Here is a 20,294-nt window from a genome sequence, read left to right as displayed (position 1 = left end):
CCGGGCATTCCCACAGGTGTATCCTGAGGCTTGGTACTGCCTTTGATTGGATGATGGCCAGTCTTGGTTCCTACCATTTTCTGAGTTTCTTCCAGAACTTCTGTGAGTCTTTCAGTAAGTTGCTTTTGTGCTTAAATTAGCTAGTACCGGTTTCTCATACCTGTAAGCAGGAGTCTTGCCTGTGACTTGTTAGGCTCCAGGTCTGAGGCCTGAGCCAGTGTCCTTAGCCTGGATCTGCTGAGAAACAGCCTGACTGAGGCCAGTGCTTCTGAGCAGGACTGGGTAGGGGGCAGGAGTCGATGAACAAGTTGGCTAGTACTTGGTAGAGAAACAAAGCTGCTTTCTTCTTGTCCCACTGACGCGCCCTTGAGCCTTGAGAGTGATGCTGGCGCATCGTGGGGCTTGGGGAATGCCGCCTGACCTCTTCAAGGTGTGGCTTGCTCTTCTGTCCTGGGCTCTTTGATCAACGTGGCCTTACGTAGGGAAAGAGCAGGTGGCGGTGGTCAGGCGCTCTCTCGCCCCGTGGCCGCTTGCTCCTGCCCCACGTTTTGTGGATATGTGGTTATGTAACAGCTGAGGTCACTTACAGCCCCGCACACGCGCAGTGCCCTGTGTAAGCACCACCTGAGACGCCCCTGTGGCTGCGTTACGGCTGCGTCTGCTGGGTCAACCTCAAGAGGAGAGGCTCTAGCATGTCTGCTGCTGCTGTGGGTGCTGTGCCTGCCTGCAGAGATTAAACATGTCTGCAGTTCCTGCGGCTCTTCACGTTTTCTTCTAGCTTCCCCGCTCTTGCTTTGCCTACCCTGGGTTCAGCGAACAGTGAGATACGGCAAGACACATTAGGAGCAGGTGGAAGGCACAGAGAAGGGAGGAGAACCTGGGTTGAGAGCGATAGAGGTGTGTTGAGGTTTCACAGTAAAGCAGACAGCAGGCTGCGTGGTGCAGACTGGACGGTCAGGGAGAGGGCAGTCTCTGGTGTCCACGTCCAGCGACTGGAACCCTCGATGCACGTGAGGAGCGCCTGCGGCTTAGGGCTGCAGGACAGCCAGTTGGCTCGGCCCCTGGAGTGTGAAGGCAGCCACGGCCACCAGCCTGCAAGTAGCGAGCATGGGTGTATCCCAATAAAGCTTTATTTATAAAAGCAGGTGCTGGGCTGGGTTTGGCCCATGGGCTCCAGTTTGCTGGCCCTGCTGTGGCCCCTTCATGTCTCTAGTGTTTTAGCTGAGGGGTGGTTGGCGTGGGAAGAGCCCAAGTGTCAGGGCCGGGAGCCCTTCCTCAGGGAGGTGCGGGTTGGTGGGGGAGTCCTGGAGGATGGGGTGGAAATGAACGAGCTGACAGTGAGAGATCAGTGCCTGTGGAGGTGCAGCTGGCAGGGTGCAAGGGAACGAGCCATCCAGGGTAAATCCAGGTTTGGGTGAGGGCAGGGGTGGGTGGAAGTGCTGTGTACAGGAGAATTTGTGTAAGGTTACAGTTTTGGACAAGTTCATTTGGAGTGTTTTCAGGACGCAGGTTGAGAGAGCAGGTAAGCAGGTGAGCTCAGAGGGAGGCCTTACCCGGGGGCTCGGTGTACCCCAGGCCGCTGTGGCTGAGGGTGGAGCTCTGGAGAGAGGAGTGTTGTGGAGGCGGGCCAGGGGTCCCTGCAGGGAGGAAGTGGCCCAGTGCTGCTCTGGGCCAGGTGGGCTTCCCACAGCCCTCGCCGCTGGAGTCAAGAGAGTTTTTTTTTTTAAATGTCAGTTGGCCTAATCCTTGGTCCTGGCTTCTCACTGCTCTTAATACAGCTTTTCTTTCTTGTAAACCTTTGCTGAGTTGACCAAAATTAACATCCCTCAAAATTCACATGGATGATACATCATAGCATAGCTTTTCTACACTTCTTTGGACAAGTTCTTCCTGACCCTCCTGATTGCCACTAGACCCCCCTCCGAAGCCCTTCTCCTGAAATGGAGAAGGTCATATGCAAAAGGTCAAAGACACAGATCTTGTTCGCAGCTATGTCCCTCCTATTCTAAGAGGTGGGAAGGGATGAAGGGTTGCCCTGTTGCTAAAGTCCTTATATTTTGGGTCCCTTTAAAAATTGAAAAGAGACTACCCTGACGGCTTCCCAGGTGGCTCAAATGGTCAAGTGTCTGCCTGAAATCCGGGAGACCCAAGTTCGATCCCTTGGTTGGGAAAATCCCCTGGAGAAGGAAATGGCAACCCACTCCAGTATTCTTGCCTGGAGATGGAGCCTGGTAGGCTCCAGTCCATGGGGTCGCCAAGAGTTGGATATGATTGAACGACTTCACTTGGTAGCTAAAATTTGTGTGCTTTCTGGAGCAAAAGAGCTGTGTTCCAGCGTGCATCTATCTGGCCAGCCACCTGTTAGCACGGGGGCCATTGTGTTAAGAGCGGAGTTGAATTGCACTGTTTCTGTAATTTCAGTCCGTAATGCTCTATTGTTAAATATACTTTATTCAAAATATCAAATGGTTTGTCTCCAGTTGTCATTGAAAAAGTTGTTGATAATTGTTTTATTTTAAATAGTAAATTTTAGGGACTATTTAAGAGGAGTTTTAATTTCATCTTTGACTATGCATTGGTTAAAGATAAATGAGAAGAAAGGGAGATAGTAATTTAAGGAAATGAAAGGAGAATCTACTGCTGTTCTGTGTAATTACAGTAATTTTCTGTCTCCAAAGTAACTGTGTTATAAAAATGACACATTATGATTAAATTCAAAAGATGGGGGAAAAAGCTTCAGAAGATGTTTTATGTCTTATATAGCTGGGGCTTCTGTTATGCTTTAGAAGTGACCAAACTCTTTCACAGGCTTAACTGTAGTAATTGTTCTCTTTAGGTACTTGGGAGAATGGACAAGACCTGTGAAATGAAATACAAAGTGATGGACAGCCCTCTGGGGAAGATGGAGATCTCTGGTTGTGAGCAGGGTCTGCATGGGATAAAGCTACAAGGCGGGAAGACCCCAGACACTGGGTGAGTGAACGTCCTGTGTGACACCCACTGCATGGTGTGTTTAGAGCAACAGCGAGAATATGGTTATTGCTTGTTTGCCATTGACCACAGGGTAACATGAGCCACATGCTACAAATCACAGAAATTAGCATCTCGCTAGAAATGGTAGGGCCATGATTGTTCATTTTCAGCATCTGTGCTTGTTGCCCAGGAACCTTCCACCTCTGATTAACCATAGCAGCATAACCTATAATTAGGAGCCCCAAGACGTATTAATGTGTACGTTTACAGAGGTACTGAGAGCGTTGAACACTTTGATTCTTAAGCAAGTGGGCTATGGGGATCCCTCTGGAAATTTGGTGACAGGGATCTGCTTACCTAGTCTTGATTTTTAAATCGGGACCAGCCTTCACTGTTCATCAGCTTGCCAGGTGAGTTTTATTCCAGAGTCCTGGAATCGCTTAATCAGGAGCCCCACTGGGACTCTTGGAAATGGTGTCTGATGTTGGCATGTGTGTGGCTGAGGGGAAGGGTGGAAAATCCCATTTTCAGAGGAAGTTTAGCATGTTACTGTTTCTAATGGAACTCCCTTCTCCCTTTTTTTGAATGATCTCTGGTATTTTCTCTAATTGTAAAAACATAAAGTTAAAGCACTTTTTAATGTTTTCTTCTGAAATGTAACATTCCATTTCCTTCATTCATTGATTGTGAATAGCAGTTGTATTAAAATTGCAGTTCTTGTTATTTCTGACAGAAGAGGGGGAAAAGCCCACTCCTCTGCTCTGCGTTTGTCTTAACTGGCTAATAAACACAGTGCCAGGAATGTTAGATAAAGAAAATACATAAGAAACATAAAAATTGATTTTAATGGACCCCTGTCAGAGACGGCCATAATGAGCACAAGTGCAGTAATAAATATCAGTTTTCACCTCCTCTGTTGAGATTTTTCCTGTAGAGCTGCATGTTACAATCAATAGTCTTTTTTTTAAGACCAAAAAATAAGCAAACCTTTGAACTATATGAATACACTCTTCTCTATTTCTATGAGAACCATCTGGCTATAGTGTTCAGAAAATCACAGGCACCAAATACTTTGTAGAGAAAATGTCATTTTTGTCTTTTAGCATGTTTAGTTGCACAGTAAAGCACAGAAGTTATGTGTTGAATTCTTTTTTTTTTTTTTAAGACACAGTGAATTTGGGGAAGAAAAGGTAGGAGGAAAAGCCCCTCTTAAAGTGCTCTAAGTGCCCATTCTGAAGTGTGAGAGCAGAGGGAGGGCGCGGCTCAGCTTTGCTTCTGCAGTCTGTGCTGCTGCATCGAGCCAGCGTTTGGCTGGTCTGCAGAGAGCAGGCTCCTCCACCGGGGCTGAGTGAGATGCGGCCCGTTTTTCTGGGGGAGAAGCACGGGCGGGTGGGCAGTAAGCTGGGTCTGCTGGGGGATGGTCCCTGGAGTCCAGCCCCCAGCTCTCCTCTCAGCATCTGCAGGCTGGGCTCTGGGTGCGAGGTGCCACACCCCGCTCCCGAGCAGAGGGGAGAGAGGAGGGGAGGCCCTCCCCTTCCAGAGCAGCCCTGGCTCCTGTCTTACCTCACTGGCCACGCCAGGCTGGAGCATGGAGATTGTTGTGTGCTGGCTGAAGTTAAGGGTTCTGCATGAAGGCGATTGGTGTGTGTGTGGAGAGGGGGGCAAACCAGGGGTCTGTTACATGTGGTTAATTTCTAGGGAGGGAGAGTTCAGAATTAGAATAGCATAAAAATTATCTCTGTGAATGCTCAGGATTAACAACTTCATTTACAAAACCAAGGCAAAAATTGCATAATATTGTAAAATCCATAGATTTTTAAGTCATAAAGTTCAGTGAGTTTTTGCAGATATGTAAAGCCATGCAACCACCAACCCAAAGCAAGACATAAAACACTCTAGGAGGTTCCCTCATGCCCCCTCCAGCCAGCCCCTCCCGTTGGCATCCAGTGTTCTGATTTCTGTCAGGTTAGGTTAGTTTTGCCAGTTCTTGAAATTTATATACATGGAGCCATACAACATATACTGTTTTTTTATTTGATTCAACGATGTTGCCAGAGTTCACCCACATTGTTTTGTGCATCAGTAAGTCGTTCCCTCTTTTTTAAGAAGTAGTAGTTTGTTACATGAATATACCACAGCTTGTTTGTTCATTCTCATGTTGCTGGACAGCTGAATTTGGGGCTACCGTGAATAAAACTGCTAAGAGAATTCTTGTTCAAGCCTCTTTACAGACAGATGTTTTCATTTCTCTTGAGTGAATTTCTAGGTATGAATTGCATGTTTGGATTGCATGGCAAATGGATCTGTAACCTCCTAAGAAATTGCCAAGACTTTCCCCAGTTCGCCATTTTTGCATTTTTACCAGGAATGTAGGAGAGTTTGTGTTGTTGTGCCCTCATGCTTGGTGATGATAGTTTTTAGAGTTTTAGTCATCCTGGTGGGTATGAAGTATTCTCTCTCTTTGTGGTGACCTGCCCTTTCCTGCTGACTGATCTTTGAACACTGTTCTCAGTAAGTGTTCATTGTGAGGCAGGTCTCTTGTGTGTTTTTAATTGGTGTTTTCAGTTTGTAGTTATGTTTACAATTTGGTGATCAGATATTTGTATTGATCATTTTCTCACATTTGGGGACTTAGGTTTTTATTTTTCTAATAATGTCTTTAGTGAATAGAAGTTTTGAATTTTGAGGAATACCAACTATTTTTTCCTTTCTGTTCATCATATTTTGTGTCTGTAAGAAATATTTGCCTACTCTGATTTCACATTCTCAATTATTTGAAAAACATAATTTTAGCTTTTCCTGTTTAGATAGGTATTCCATCATCTCGAATTAATTTTGTGAGGTTCTCAATTTTTTCAAGTTACTTAGTTGTTTCAGCATCATCTGCCGAGGGAGGGGAGTGGGGAAACAATTCCTTTCTCCAGAGAATTGCCTCGGTGCTTTTGTTGAAAATCAGTCACATGACCATACATGTGTGGGTTATGTATGTCTGGACAGCGTTTTGTTCGGCTGATCTTTTCATCTGTTCTGTGCCAGTGCTACACTAGCTTGATGGAGCTTTGTGATACGTCTCTGAGTCGTCCAGCCCTTGTTTTTTTAGAAAGATTGTCTCGGTTTCTAGGTTTCAGTTTCCAGTTTGACTTTTAGAATCAAGGTGTCAGTTTCTCCAAAAATGTCTACTGGGATTTTGATTGGAGTTCATTGAATCTATGTATCAATTTTGGGAGGGCTGACATCTTAAACTGAATTTTCTAGTTCATGATTGTGGTTTATCTCTGCATTTGTTGAGATTCTGTTAGTTTTTCTCAGTAATGTTTGGTAGTTTCCAGCTTGAAGATCTTGTGTGTATTTTGTAAAACTTATTTCTAAATACTTTGTTTTTGATGGTACTCTAAATCCGCTTAATTTCTTTCTTTCTTTTTTTTTTACTTTTAAACTACTGCTGCTGGTACATAACACTAAATTCACTTCTTAGTTCCAGGAATTCTTTTGCAGTTTCCTTAGGATTTTCTCGTAGAAAATCATGATGTCTGTGAGTAAAGACACTTTGCTTCTTTCTTTCTGATCTTTTTGCCTTCTATTACTTTTGTTGCCCTGACTAGAACCTCCAGTATGACAGTAAGTCAAAGTCATCACAGTGGACCTCCTTACGTGTTCCCTGCCGTGGGGGAACAGCGGGGTGACTGCTGCCTTTGTTGGCTTTCATAGGTGACGCCGCTCACTCTGAAAATGCTTCCTCAATCTGTTGAATTTTATGAAACAGTTTTTGTGGATTTGTCAACATAATCATGTTTTTCTCCTTTATTCCTTGAAAGTGCAATAGTTACTTTTAGGAGCCTGAATCAGCCTTGAAACTTTGTACCACATCGTTTAATTCATGGTATAATCTTTTTTTTCCCTTACATACTACTGGTTTAAATTTGCTATTTTGGGACTTCCCTGGTGGTCCAGTGGTTAAGAATCTGTGGGCCAACTCAGGGGAGACCGGTTCTCTGGTCCAGGAAGATCCCATATGCTGTGGAGCAACTAAGCCCATGGGCCACAACTACCGAAGCCCACACACCTGGAGCCTGCGAGCTTCAGCGAGAGAGGCCGCCTCAGTGAGAGGCCCGTGCACCCCGTCTAGAGAAGAGCCTGCGTGAGCAACACAAAGCCAGCACAGCCAAAGATAAATCATTGAAAGATTTGCTGTTTAGGATTTGTGTGTTTAAGTTCATGAGGGATGTTTGTATAACTTTTTCTGGTGATGTCTTTGTGAAGTTTGGGCATTTGGGTTCTTCTAACTATATGAAGTGAGTGTGGAAGTGGCCCCTCCTCTACTTTCCAGAAGAGCCGCGTTGTGGAGCTTTTTACTCAGGTTTGGGGCCCTCTGGGTCTGGAAGGAAGGCTTCTGGTTAGAACTGCTGAGAGAAGGGGGTGCTGCCCTCGCCCACCTCTAGGGGGCTCTCCCACCACTTGGCTTTTTGCAGGTGGAGCCATTTGCACCCTCCAGGGCTGTGTCCTCCAGCTACTGTGGTGGGGGTGGCCAAGGGGGTGTTGAGCAGAGCATCCTCAGAATGGTGTGCCCCTGTTCTCACCCTCCATCCTGAGTGCTTGTGAGTCTGGCATCGGTTTCCTCTGAGGCCTCTCTGCGTTCTTCAGTAGGTCAGTTAGAGGTTGGCCCCCGACATCTGTCTGTGGAGGAATTCCTTCTACCCTTCTGTACAAAGTAGGATTCCTGCTTCCTACTTCCTTAGTCCCTTTACTTGTACATATAGCTTCATACAGTGGTCATTGAGTTCATTTTTGCGTAAGATCCATTACTTACCTTTTCTAAAAACGTGAGTGAGGAATAGCAATTTGGAAAGTGGTGTAATAGTCCCACTCTCGTAGCTTCCTGCCAGTGTCAGAGTTTCCATTAACAACTGTCTTCAGGCTTTTTGTAAGAGCTTGACTGATTTCCTCCACACCATCTTCCTGGGGCAGCAAAGCTTTGGCCTCATCATTATTCGCCACAATGTCTAAAATCTAAAATAAGGGCAGGAGGATATATTTGTATTTCTAAGGTTATTTCGGGCTTGTTTGGTTTTCCATAAAGTTGATCATAGTATTTGATTACTTAAAAATGGACTGTTCAACCTTGGGTTATAGCTAACATTATGGAAATAGTAGTAGGACTTTTGGATCTGGGAGGCTAGAGAGAATTAATTGCATGTACTTTTGCATCTGTCAAAGGGTTATCTTCATTTTTCATTTTTAAATTTGTTCTATATAAAGCTTTTTAGAAAAGTTCCAAGTGCAAGTGAAAAAGTTATAGTCCGGCCAAAGTAAACCATTGTAAAGCTTTCTGTGTGTTGAAAAATTTAAAAGCACATGCAGGCTGTTTTCTGCTTGATAAGAATATATGGTTCGGGTTGATGTTGTCATTCCTGCCTCCTGGCATCTGGCCCGCCACCTCTGGTGTTGAGGATTGGGAGGAGCATGGTGATTAGGCGGTACTCTCCTCTGAAGACTTGGGTGGCCGGCCAAAGGGGCGCACCAGAGCCCCCTGGGGCCTGAGAGTGTCGTGGCGGGGCCTCTGTGTTCCTCCTGGGGGGAGGCAGACCCTCGGGTGCACTGCCAGGTTTTCACCTTGGAAGGTGCTAACACCCCTGAAGGAAGGAAGATGCCTTTGATGCCTTCGTGAAGGAAAGTTGGACTCAAAGTCTGATTGAGTCCTTTGGTTTGAACGGACAGTGACTGATGGTTTCTGTATGCATTTGCTGCTTTCCTGTTCATCTTTAAATATTTAAGGGGGCCATCAAGAGAACATGAGGCTGTCGGGGGTCCGTCTGGGGTTGTTGACTCTGCTCAACCTGGGCCTGCTGCGCGCTCTCTGCATGGGACCTCGGTGCCCTGTGGTCTGCTGGTTCCAGGTCAGGAGAGAGCCTGAGAGTCTGGTGAGCTAATTCTTCCCAACAGATTGGGTAATTTTAATATGGACCTAGCAGTGCTTTATTGTAGTTGGTCTTTCAGGAAGAGAAGAGTGTTCTTAAGGATAAACGCCTGAAGAAGTGCTCCCAGGAAAGGGGTGCCTGGGACACGCACCGTGGGAATTCTCCCTGCAGCCAGTTTAGATGTCTCACAGCTTTTCTTCAGTAGCTCGAAATAGTGATTTGTGTCGTGTGTGCTTAAAAATATAATTATTTTATTTTACAGAATGTTCCTTAAGGAGGTCTCTGGAGTCAAATAAGCATGTCTCTGAGAGGAGAACTTGCCAAGCTCTGTGGCTTCACATAGTCTGTTTCTTGAGCAAGTGCTTGGATGCCCTGGTGAGCCTGGCAGTGTCGAGGGGCCTCCCTCCCACGCGGTTTCTGGCTCAGGGCTGAGTTATCAGGAGCGTGTGGGGAGTCCCTCTCCTGACTTAGGTCGTCAGTAACCCAGGTCAGGTCGTGCACGCACTTTACTCGCGGGGTCCTGTACAGGCGAGATGCTGGCATCTTCAGGTGGACAGCTGACGTGGTGAGGGGGAGCCAGGGCCGAGCTCTCGGGCCATCCGGGGCGGCTGTGCGGCAGCATCTCAGGGCCGTTTCGTGAGGCACGGGCGAGGGAGTGCACAGTGTGCCTTCAGGTGACCGCGTGGTGGGTGAGCAGCCCTCCACGCGGAGCCTCTGGGGGGCTCCTGCTGGGTCGGCTCTGCTGCTTGTACCACAGAGAAGGGGTGGGTACAGGCCCCCGCACCTCAGGACAGCACTGCACGACCACAGGAAGAGGCGATGCCGCGAGTTACCGTGCGGTTTCTGACCCAGAAAAGAGCAAACGGGCTACACGTGGCTTCGCTGTCTTTCACCCTCTTCCCTTTCTTTTCCCCTTTCCCCCAAGATTGTTAGCTTGTTGCAACAGGCTCACTGTTTACTTGGGTCAGGGCGAAAGGTGGGCGCAGGGTGGTTGGGCATTTTTAAGCAAGTGTCACTGAGATTTAGCACTTTCCAGATCCATGTAAGAGAAAAGAGCAATATAAGAATTTTATTTCTGTTGGTCTTACTGCTGTTTCAGGGTGACAGAAATGACAAGACTCCCATGCCTGTGTCCGTGGGTTGGTTCATTTAATTTTCAGTCTGCTAGGGTCCTCTTAGAAGGAAGAAATGAACAGTTGAATAACAGCTGAAAATAGATGAGTTCTAAATATGAACTCCAAACTGTCAGAATGTTTTTTTTTTAACAAGTTTCTGACATTTGGAGTATGCGAGCACTTAAGAGTAAAGGAGGTATGTTGGCTGATTTCAACAGAGGGAGAGGGAGGTGGGTGCTTTCCTCTGTGGCATGTGAAAAGTCCTGAAGTCCTCTAGGTGTTGAACCTCCCCTCTCTCCACACCTGCTTTTGAAAGGCTGGCACTGCAGCTTTCCCAAAGAAGCAGGTCTCCTGTGGCCTCGACACAGCTGCGAGAAGCCTCGAGTCTGCTGCAGGGCCTTGCCCTTGTCCCTTGAGGAGGAGGCGTGGGCTCCCTGGAGGACATTCCCGGCAGCGGCCTCACTGGGTGCAGGACTCGTGAGTCATGACCATATCTGGTTTACCCTCACCAGGAGGGGAGTCGTGACCTGGTTAAAAGCCTTGGGCTTTCCCATATAAGGGATGTCATACAGTATTTCTCCTTCTCTGACTTACTTCCCTCAATACGACAGTCTCTAGGTCCACCTATGTTGCTGCAAATGGCATTATGTCGAATCTAAGAAGAAATGATACAAATGAACTTACAAAATGGAAAGAGACTCATAGACTTAGAGAAGGAACTTAGAGTTGCCTGTTGTTGTTTAGTTTCTAAGTTGTGTCCAACTCTTTGCAACCCCATGGACTGTAGCCCGCCAGGCTCCTCTGTCCATGGGATTCTCCAGGCAAGAGTACGGGAACAGGTAACCTTGCCCTTCTCCAGGGGGCTCTTCCCGACCCAGGGATCAAACCTGCATCGCCTGCATTGGCATGCAGATTCTTTACCACTGAGCCACCAGGGAAGCCCATATTTAAAATGAATAACCTACAAGGACCTACTGTATAGCACATGGAACTGCTCAGTGTTATGTGGCAGCCTGTATGGGAGGAATTTAGGGGGGAATGGATACATGTATATGTATGACTGAGTCCTTTTGCTGTTCCCCTGAAACTTATCACAATGTTGTTCATCATTTATACACCAATACAAGATTGAAAGTTTCAGAAAAAGCCAGGGGGCTCTTCCACATTTTCTCCAAACAGCAACTTTCACCCTAAGGAAAGGGTGTCTGATGTGTGGGCCTCCCACTGAGGCTCACAGGGCCTAGACCATGTGCTCTCGTGGGGTCCCCCTCGGGACCTGTGGTCTGGCAGGGCCTGTTTCTGGTGGAATTGGCCAAGGCAGCAGTGCCCCCGTGGCCCCTGGGAGGCGTCCCTGCCATGCGGCGGATGGACCTGGACGTAGCAGGGTCCCTCCCGCCACCTCCCTGCTTGTCTGCCTTTGTGCCGCCCCCGGGTCACTGTGCCTGCTGGCCAGTCTCCTCTGGCCAGCCTCTTGGCAGTCCTCACCCTGTTCCATGTTCTAATTAGCTGCGGTCGGGAAAGTTGGTTAAAAGGCTTGTTCAGAGTGTGAGAGAAAGGAGGTTAAACTCCGAGAGAAGCAGTGGAATTTATGAGCGTGTTGTAACACCTTGGAGGTCGTTTCCATTTTCTTCTAGAGCCCTTTTCCAGAGGGGTCAGCTTGCCAGGAGTCAGATGTCGGGCGTGGGGCTCCCCTCGGAAGGGTTGGGCCTCCTGCGAGGAGCTGAGTGCCGGCTGCCACATGCAGTCCCCGGGCAGCTCCGCGGCTCTGCACAAGGGCCCCTTTGTCAGCAAAGGGGTGAGGTGGGCGAGGGGGCTGCTCCCGAAGTCCTGGGAGGAAGACTGCAGGGAGAGGAGGCGGTTTCTCTACTCACTCTGGTTTTCGGCACCGACTCCACGACAGAGCTGACCTTTCCTTCCCTGGTGCTGCTTCTTGTCGTGAGCAGTGCAGGAGGGCCTGGAGACAGGCCTGGTCAGGGTTTCGTAGTGAGAATTGAGGTCACTTTTGTGCTGGGTGGCCTGGATGTGGGGGCTTCCCTGGTAGCTCAGCTGGTAAAGAATCTGCCTGCAGTGCAGGAGACCCCACTTCGATTCCTGGGTCGGGAAGATCCCCTGGAGAAGGGAGAGGTTACCCACTCCAGGATTCTTGGGCTTCCCTGCTGGATGTGAATGTCTTTAAAATAGAATATTCACCAGTTCATGTCTCATTTGAAAATATCGGCCCCAAATTTAGTGTTGTCAGAACAAAACGGACACGGTGATGTGTCTTCATGTATTTGCCTTCCTAACGTGTGACGTGTGCACCGCGGACATAAAGGATGTTCATGCTTCCGTGCTGGTGTTTAGAGCTTGTCTGGTGACGCTGTGCCGTTTCATAGTGGACAGAGCTGACGCCCCACGGGCTTGGTGGCTGGAGCTCAGAGCCGCTCCTTCAGACTCTCTGCTCTGTACCAAGAAGTGCCTCATGGAGCTCCCACTCCCGTTTCTGAAAATTAAACTGTAGGATCTGAGACCATTGGCATGTATTTCTGGTATTTTGCCTTTGGGTTTTGATTTCCAGAATTTTTATTGTTCATGTATATCTAATATTTTCTGGTATTTAAACCATGTGCAATTAGTGAATAATGTTAAGCTTTTGTTTTCAAAATGTTAATGTCATTTAAGCTATAAACTCTCAAAATACACTTGGTTTGTTAAATTTATTTTCTTTAAATTGTGTCAGTAATTAGATCAGCTCCTTGATATTAATATACAGGATAATTCTTGAATGCTGATCAGTTTAGAGTTTAAATTGAGTTAAAGGTTAAATGAGTTTAATTTTTGAGTCAAACTGAAGCATTTGTCTTTTATCAGATTTATCCAGAATTTTTATTTCCAGTTGCTGTATCAAGCGACAGAAGTGGGTCTTTCTGTAATGAGAACATTGGGTAAATTTAGGATTAAGTTAGAGTCACTTGTTTGTTCACTCACAGCACAGGAGTGCCTGCTGTGTGACAGGCCCTGTGCCTTGGGGATGCACATTGGGCACGGAGCAGTGATGAACGTGACAGCTCCACCCACACGGAGCCCTCGCTCAGCACAAGACAGGCCTGGGTGGGCGGTCAGGTGTGCTCCATCCTTCCATGGGGGGTTGTGCGTGCACAGACGGGGAGGGTGGTGGCTGCAGTGGTCAGGGCCTGGGGGGCCGGGCCTGAGCCCAGTGCCTTGACAGTAGGGCCAGACTGGGACGTTGTCTGTGGTCGGCCAGTGGGGCCGGTGTCCGGGGGACACGGGGGCCTGGTAGGGGGAGGCGTGTGGTTGGACAGCGGGGCCAGTGCTTGGGGGATGCGGGGGCCTGGCGGGAGGAAGCGTGTGGCCAAGCCCCAAGCCCCGGCTCGTTACCGACTGGACGGTGGTGCCGGCCCTCGGGGTGTAGGCTACGGGGACGCCGCAAGGAGGAGAGGACCATCTGGAGGGACAGTTGAGCAGGGAGCTGGTCAAGAAGAAGCACCAAAGAAAACTGAAGGAGAGGTGAGACACAGGAGAATGGAGGAGGGTGGAGCTGGGGAGGTGGAGGATGGGCCAGTTGGCTGTCGTGTTGGACTTGCTGTGGGCATCTGCCCCCTTGGTGTCAGACGCGCAGGGGGTCTAACACTGACTTCCAGTTTCCTCCAGTCTCTGATCTGGGGAACCGGCATTTCCCAGCCAGCTGCTTTCAGCTTTGATTGTGGAATTGAGGGCAGTGGTGGTGGTTCACCAGGTGTCTGCAGTGACAACGGCTGGATCCAAAGTTGAGATGGGTCCCCCATAGCATGGAAGTGCTATGCAAGGAGTCCAGCAGGGATCTAGACCCACAGTGCCGTCTGGTTCACACCCAGTGTCTGTCCCCCTCTCTCAGCTCTCGGAGCATTGTGTTGGGCTGGAGGACAGGAGCCAGAGAGCGTCTCTGCGGCTCCTGGTGTCTGGGAGTGCTGCTCTTCCCTTCAGTGTCCCCGGGCTGAGCTGCCTCACGACTGCAGTTCCAGCGAGCGGGGAGAAGCACTCCGGCCCTCTCTGCCCAGTGTCTGTGCCTTGGCTTTACCTCCTCGGTGTTGCTTGCTTCCGGAGCTGTTAGCCACTTAGTACACGTCTCTTCTGGTTTCATTCAGTGTGTCCCTTGAGAGCCCCAGTTATGTCTGTTTAGAAGCATTTGGCTGACACCCTCCATGCGATCTACACACACGCCCAAACCTTTTGTAAATAAAAGGGCTTATAGACTACATTCAGTACCCCTGCAGATTCTGAGGGGTTCCATGGAAGAACATTGGTCCTTCTGGAGCGGCATTGCTGTTCACTTTTGGCAGCCATTGGCAGGGTGCTCACCTGTACTGTGTGGTGGGGGAGTTAGAGTCTTCTTGCGGTGATGGCACCAGTACAGCTGCTGCTCGTGGGCCTCTCTCCAGAAGGCCGGCCTCTCCGTCCTCGCTGGCCGGCACAGGTGAATGTGCCCTTGCTCTGCGGCTCCCTCACGGGACAGTGGGCATGTCCGGCACTCCTGAAGGAGCCGCCGTGGAAACCTTCAGCTGGGGAAGCAAGCGTTCTGCTGTTTCTATAGGTGGTTTCACACAGGTCAGGCTGGGCTGGGGGTTCCTCTCATCCTGAAGAAGCCGTGTTGCTGGGAGCCATCCCCCTCCAGCTGAATGTCAGGGCAGGGTCACTAGGCGAAGAGTTTCCATGTGCAAATTCTGCATGTCCCAACTGCAGGTTTCTGCCAGGCTGTTTAGACCAGCTAAAAATGGAATATAAACAGTTGTAGAAGGATGCAGTTAAGAGGAGAAGCGTTTTTAAGACCTAACCCATTGCAGTAGGAAAATGTAAGCCTTATTAACCCATTATAGTAGGGATATGTTGATTCTTTGTTGTTGTTGTTCATTTCTCAAATAGATGTTCTTGTGTATAGTATTTGTATGTGAGTTTTAATATGTGTGCACACATGCATATATAAATGTATATATTCTAGACATTTCTTCTTTAATGTTGCTTCCATTAAAAATATGTACTTTTAATCGTAGGAATAAAAAAATTGCTGTTCTCAGTTATTAAAGCTCCTCCAGAAGTACCCCCCCCATAGTGGTTTTTCTTTTCTAAAATTCATCTGAAACAGCACTTAGTTTTCTGATCTTTATTTTATCCAGTTTAAGACTGTTAGGAAGAGTTACTGTGTAACTGAGCAGTACTTTTATTAAAAAGAACTGGGCTGCTTATTTGCTTCAGAGTTTCTGGTGTGTTTACATCTTTTCTAGGTAAACAAAACTTTCATTGATAATAATATTTTGAGACTAACACCTTTGTTGCCACCAGTGATGCTGGAAGCCCTCTGCTGTTTGCTGGTCCTTCGTGCAGTCTGATCTCATGTGCAACTCCCAGGTGTCTGTGGGACCATCTGGAGTGCTGGGGGCTGGTCGGTGGGGCTAGACAGAGAAGAGAGAGGTGCTCACCCCTCTTCTGGCTCTCGGGAGCTGGTGGTGGGGAGATTGGACCCGACGTGGACACAAGTGCAATGACTGTCAGGAGGCCAGGTCTGTTTTTTTAATTGGGTTGTTTGGCTTTTGAATGTTGAATTCTATGTTTATATATGTTGGCTATTAACCCCTTATCAGTCATATCATTTGCAAATATTTTCTCCTGTTCGGTACATTATCTTTTTGTTTTGTTGATGGTTTCCTTATAAGTGGAAGGAAGAACTAACTAGACATTTTTCCAAAGAAATGCATATGGCCATTGCTGCTGCTGCTAAGTCGCTTCAGTCGTGTCCGACTCTGCGCGACCCCATAGACGGCAGCCCACCAGGCTCTGCCATCCCTGGGATTCTCCAGGCAAGAACACTGGAGTGGGTTGCCATTTCTTTCTCCAATGCATGGAAGTGAAAAGTGAAAGTGAAGTCTCTCAGTCGTTTCTGACTCCTAGCGACCCCATGGACTGCAGCCTACCAGGCTCCTCCATCCGTGGGGTTTTCCAGGCAAGAGTACTGGAGTGGGGTGCCATTGCCTTAGGCACATTAAAAAGATGCTGGACATGATGAATCATTAAGGAAATGCAAATCAAAACCACAATGAGATACTATCTCATGCCTGTTAGAATGGCTGTTGTCAAAAAGAGCACAAAGAACAAATTTTGTTGAGGGTGTGGAGAAAAGGGAACCCTTCTATACCGTTGGTGGGGATGTAAACCGGTGCAGCCAATGTCGAAAACAGGATGGAGGTTTCTCAAGCTAAAACCAGAACTACCATATGACCTAACATTTTCATTCCTAGGTATATATCTAAAAAAAAGAAAAGCAGTAATTGAAAAAAGTACATGCACCCTAGTATTCATAGCAGTATTATTTACAGTTGCCAAGATATGGAAGCAATGTAGATTTTCATCAGCAGATAATTGAACAAAGAAAATGTATATATGTGCACACACACACACACACACACAATGGAATATTACTCAGCCATAAAAAGAATGAGATTTTGTCATTCACGGCACCATAGGTGGACCCGGAGGACATTATGCTAAGTGAAATAAGTCTGACAGAGGAAGACAAATACTGAACAGAACAGAAAAGCAGACTCACGGTGTAGAGAGAGAACAAACGAGTGGTTATCCGTGGGGAGGAGGCGGAGGGGCACGATGGGGGTAGGAGATTGAGAGGGACAAACTGTTCTGTATAAAGTGACCTGCAAGGATACATTTACAACACGAGGAGTAAAGCCAGTGCTTTATAATAACTATAAATGGAGTTGGTGTTTAGTGACAAGTCATATCCAACTCTTGTGACTCCATAGACTGTAGCCCACCAGACTCCTCTGTCCATGGGATTTCCCAGGCAAAAATACTGGAGCGGGTTGCCGTTTCCTTCTCCAGGGGATCTTCTGATCCAGGGATTGAACCCGCGTCTCCTGCATTGGCAGGCGGGTTTTTTTACCTGAGCTACCAAGGAAGCCATAGATGAAATATGACCTTTAAAAATTGGGACTTGTACACATGTAACTTCTATGACATTGTACATCAGCTATATTTCAATGAAAAAAAAAGGCAGAAGCGGAGTCTGGACCGCGTGGTGCTGTGTGTGGCATTGTTGGGCGGCACAGTGAAACCTGAGGCCCGCGGGTGGCCTTGTTGTGCCTGTCCAGGGAAGGAGGTGGAGCTGGGCGGGCGAGTCTGTCTCTCTGGCCCAGCCTCCGCTCAGACCCCAGCCTCCTCTGCCAGGCTGTCTGGGTCTTTCTGTCTGTATGTTGGCTTCCGTCAGTTTGGACATACCTGTGAACTTCTTTTGAAGGAATTGAAGAAATGCTGATGTTCACTTCAAATGTTATCTAAGACTTGTGCAGCCAAACGGCAGGGATTCCGATGAACAGATGTTAATACATTCTCAGTGCTTCTCTGCAGCTGACTCTCGAAACTTCCTGAGTACCTGGACTTTGAGCACTGTGAGGGACCTTGGGCACTGTCCAGACCAGCTCTGTTATTTTCCAGGTAAAGGAACCAAAGACCAGGGACTGAGTGTACTGCAGGGATGCCATGCAGCCTGGCAAGGGAACCACAGCTGAAGGCTCCCCATCTGAGGCTCCCTCTGCTGTCTTCGAGGCCTTCTTGGGGCAGGCTTCCCCAGCCGCAGGCCGTCTCTTGTTCACTGTGTGCTCGCCAGCTGAGCAGCTGCACTTGCCTGACCTCGTTAGTCAGCATCCAACAGCCTGTCCTCGGGCGGCGGTGGGGTCTAGAGGGTCGTCCTGGAGCTTCACGAAGCATTCGGCTATCCGTCTCTCCCCGTCTTCAAGGCGGTCCTGTTGGGCGGTGGAGGTTCCAGGCCAAGAGCAGGAAGAGCACCTGGTGTGGAATGACAGGGGTTCTGGTCAGGCCCTGGCTGCTGGAGTCCGAGTCCTCGGGGAGCGGCAGATGAGCAGGAGGCGAGAAGCAGCCTGCAGCAGGTGCGGCCGCTTCTTCCCTGCCAAGCACAGCCCCGGGCCCTGAGTGCAGGCAGCCCGTGGGCACGGCTGCTCAGGACCCGCCTTGTCGTACCCTGGGCTATAGTGTTTCATTTCAAAAAGTGGGGAACTGCGGCCAGTTGACTTCCTTATAAGAATTCATGTATTAAATTGGCAAATATATTGGAGGAGAGAAGGGCGTGTTTTGTAATTTTGGTGTGTCCTGCCTCTGTGCCACCCCCTCCTGTCCCACACATGGCCGTTAGAGGACAGGACTTCTGCCCACAGCTTGTTTATCCATCTCATTAACTTGTTCGCTTCTGCAGCCCTTCTTCCCTTCGCTTTATCATGCCAGCTCCGGGGATTCCTTATTAAAGGGGCAATTAATCATGTGATATCTTGTTTTTTGCATCTGAGTTTTCGAGAGCTCTCCAGATTTTTATTGCCTAAAGTTCCATATGCCATAGACATAATCCCGTCAGCTGTAAATTGCCTTCTGGAGGAGAAACTGACAAACAACTTTATAATTGCATTTTTAGCCTTAATATCTGAGGGCCAAAAGCATGTTCAAGATTTATGGAGTTCCTGAATTTAAACTGTAAGCAATAAAATTTTCTTAAGGTGGGGTCCCATCTGCATCTATTATTACAAAACCCTTAAAGTTACTTTAGCATATGACATGTTAATAGTTTTCTTTTTCTTTTACTTTTTGACAAATTGTGTCTAAGAAAATTTGCTTGCATGGAAAGTTTTCTGTGTTTGCAGACTTGAACAGTTTTGCTGGTTAAGCAGTCTGGGGATGATAAACTTTTTTGTCAAAGTATGACTTTGGTGCTGCATTAGGAAGACTCAGAGCCTGTAGGACAGGTCTGTTTTAAAGGACATCCACTCACTTCTGCCCAGGGTGCTGTGGGAGTCATTTGCATTGACAGAACTAAAGTATATGTAATCTTTTAAAAAAAATCCACTTTGTTTATTTACATGATTTGGAGGAACACAGGTATAAATTAGAAATTGTCCTCATTTTATCTTGATTATAAGCAGGGCTGGGCTTGCTGACCATTTCGGTGGATGGTTACCGTCTGGGCTAGTGGGGTTGCAAGGTCGTCACTGCAGGGGGGAGAGAGTCCCCTCTGTGCCTGCATAATCAATGCTGCTTTGACCCAGCTGCACCCTTCTTCTGTACTAAAATATACTCAACGTAAAATTTACTGGTTTAACCATTTTTAAGTGTGCAGTTCCACGGCGTGACGTTGATGTTGCTTTACACCCATCACCACCGGCTCCAAAACTGAGTGTTTGCCAGACTGCAGTGCCATCCTTGGTGAGCACTATGGCCTCCGCCAGCGCTGAGCTCAGAACTGTCCCCGCGGCTCTGCCTCTGTCTCTCTTCCAGCCCTCCTTTGATACCCAGGCTTGCTGGGCTGCCCCAAGCAGAGAGAGGCCTGTCTGGAGACCCGGCCCCCCTGCAGATCCTGATAAACTGCCTTGGCTTGGATGGGAGGTGGGCCTTGGAGCACTCGCTTCCTCAGGACAGTGGGGCAGGGAGTGCAGCCACTCTGCTTTGGGAGAGTGGGGGCGACAGAGCCAGCGCTGCCAGATTTTGCTGATTGGTGGGGAAGAACTTTGAAGAAATGCAAAGTTGTATGTAATTGTGGGGGAGGTATTCCTAATGAAAGCAGGACCCCAGGGCACAGAAATTGTAAGGCAGAGACGCTGAAGAAACACAGCATCTTAAGACTGGAAGGATGCTGGGTTGACCCTGGAGCTTTCTGCATCTGGTCAGCTTGGCTTTGATGCAGTTGGACTTCTCCAAAGAGGAAGAGGAGGAAGGTTAGCGGGGAGGTGGGGAAGACCACAGGCAGGACTGGGGTGGCAGGGTGGGGAGGGGCAGGCCGCGGGCTGCAGGGGAGCAGCCGCCAGCAGGGGACAGAGGCCGCTTTGTGTTCTGCCGGCCTGCTGGAGCCCCTGTCTCGTAGCTCGAGGTGGATCTGGACTGCTCTTGAAGCTGTGACTTCTCAGTAGTTTCAGGGGCCTTTGTTGCACACTGACTTGGAATCTCTAAATTTCTGAGATGCTTTCACCTGTAACAGTTAACTGTTTCCTCTGTCTTTAGTTAAGGAACTGTTATTGGGTGCTGTGATCAAAGTATCAAACAAGCAGTGGAAAATCTTCAGTGGGTACATGTAACATGCTTTAGAGAAAACCATGAGCAGGAGAACATAGCCTGATCTTTTGCTTCCTGCCTGGAAGCCTGGCTTGTGCTTCTCACAGGAGAGCTTAACCCTGACCTTCTGAGAGTGACTTCCGATCACTCCAAGGGGGCACTGTGCTGTGAGTCATGAAGGCACAGGCGGCTCTGG

General features: G+C 48.3%; 1 protein-coding gene across 3 annotated transcripts in view; it reads left to right on the top strand.

Moving 5' to 3' along the window:
• MGMT (O-6-methylguanine-DNA methyltransferase) overlaps nucleotides 1–20,294 on the top strand; it is a 278,608-nt gene that overhangs the window by 50,139 nt on the left and 208,175 nt on the right. For all 3 annotated transcript variants that reach the window (XM_081573015.1, XM_081573016.1, XM_081573014.1), the window contains one exon: nucleotides 2,837–2,973. In XM_081573015.1, the coding sequence (XP_081429141.1) occupies nucleotides 2,849–2,973 (125 nt within the window). In that variant the 5' untranslated portion in view covers nucleotides 2,837–2,848. The remainder of the gene's footprint in view (nucleotides 1–2,836; nucleotides 2,974–20,294) is intronic.

The sequence above is a fragment of the Giraffa tippelskirchi genome, chromosome 2, assembly GCF_054371585.1.
Source record: "Giraffa tippelskirchi isolate mGirTip1 chromosome 2, T2T-mGirTip1v1.2.pri, whole genome shotgun sequence".
Lineage (NCBI taxonomy): Eukaryota > Metazoa > Chordata > Mammalia > Artiodactyla > Giraffidae > Giraffa > Giraffa tippelskirchi.
The sequence above is the reverse complement of the archived record's forward strand: the minus strand, read 5'-3'. Positions and strand labels throughout refer to the sequence as shown.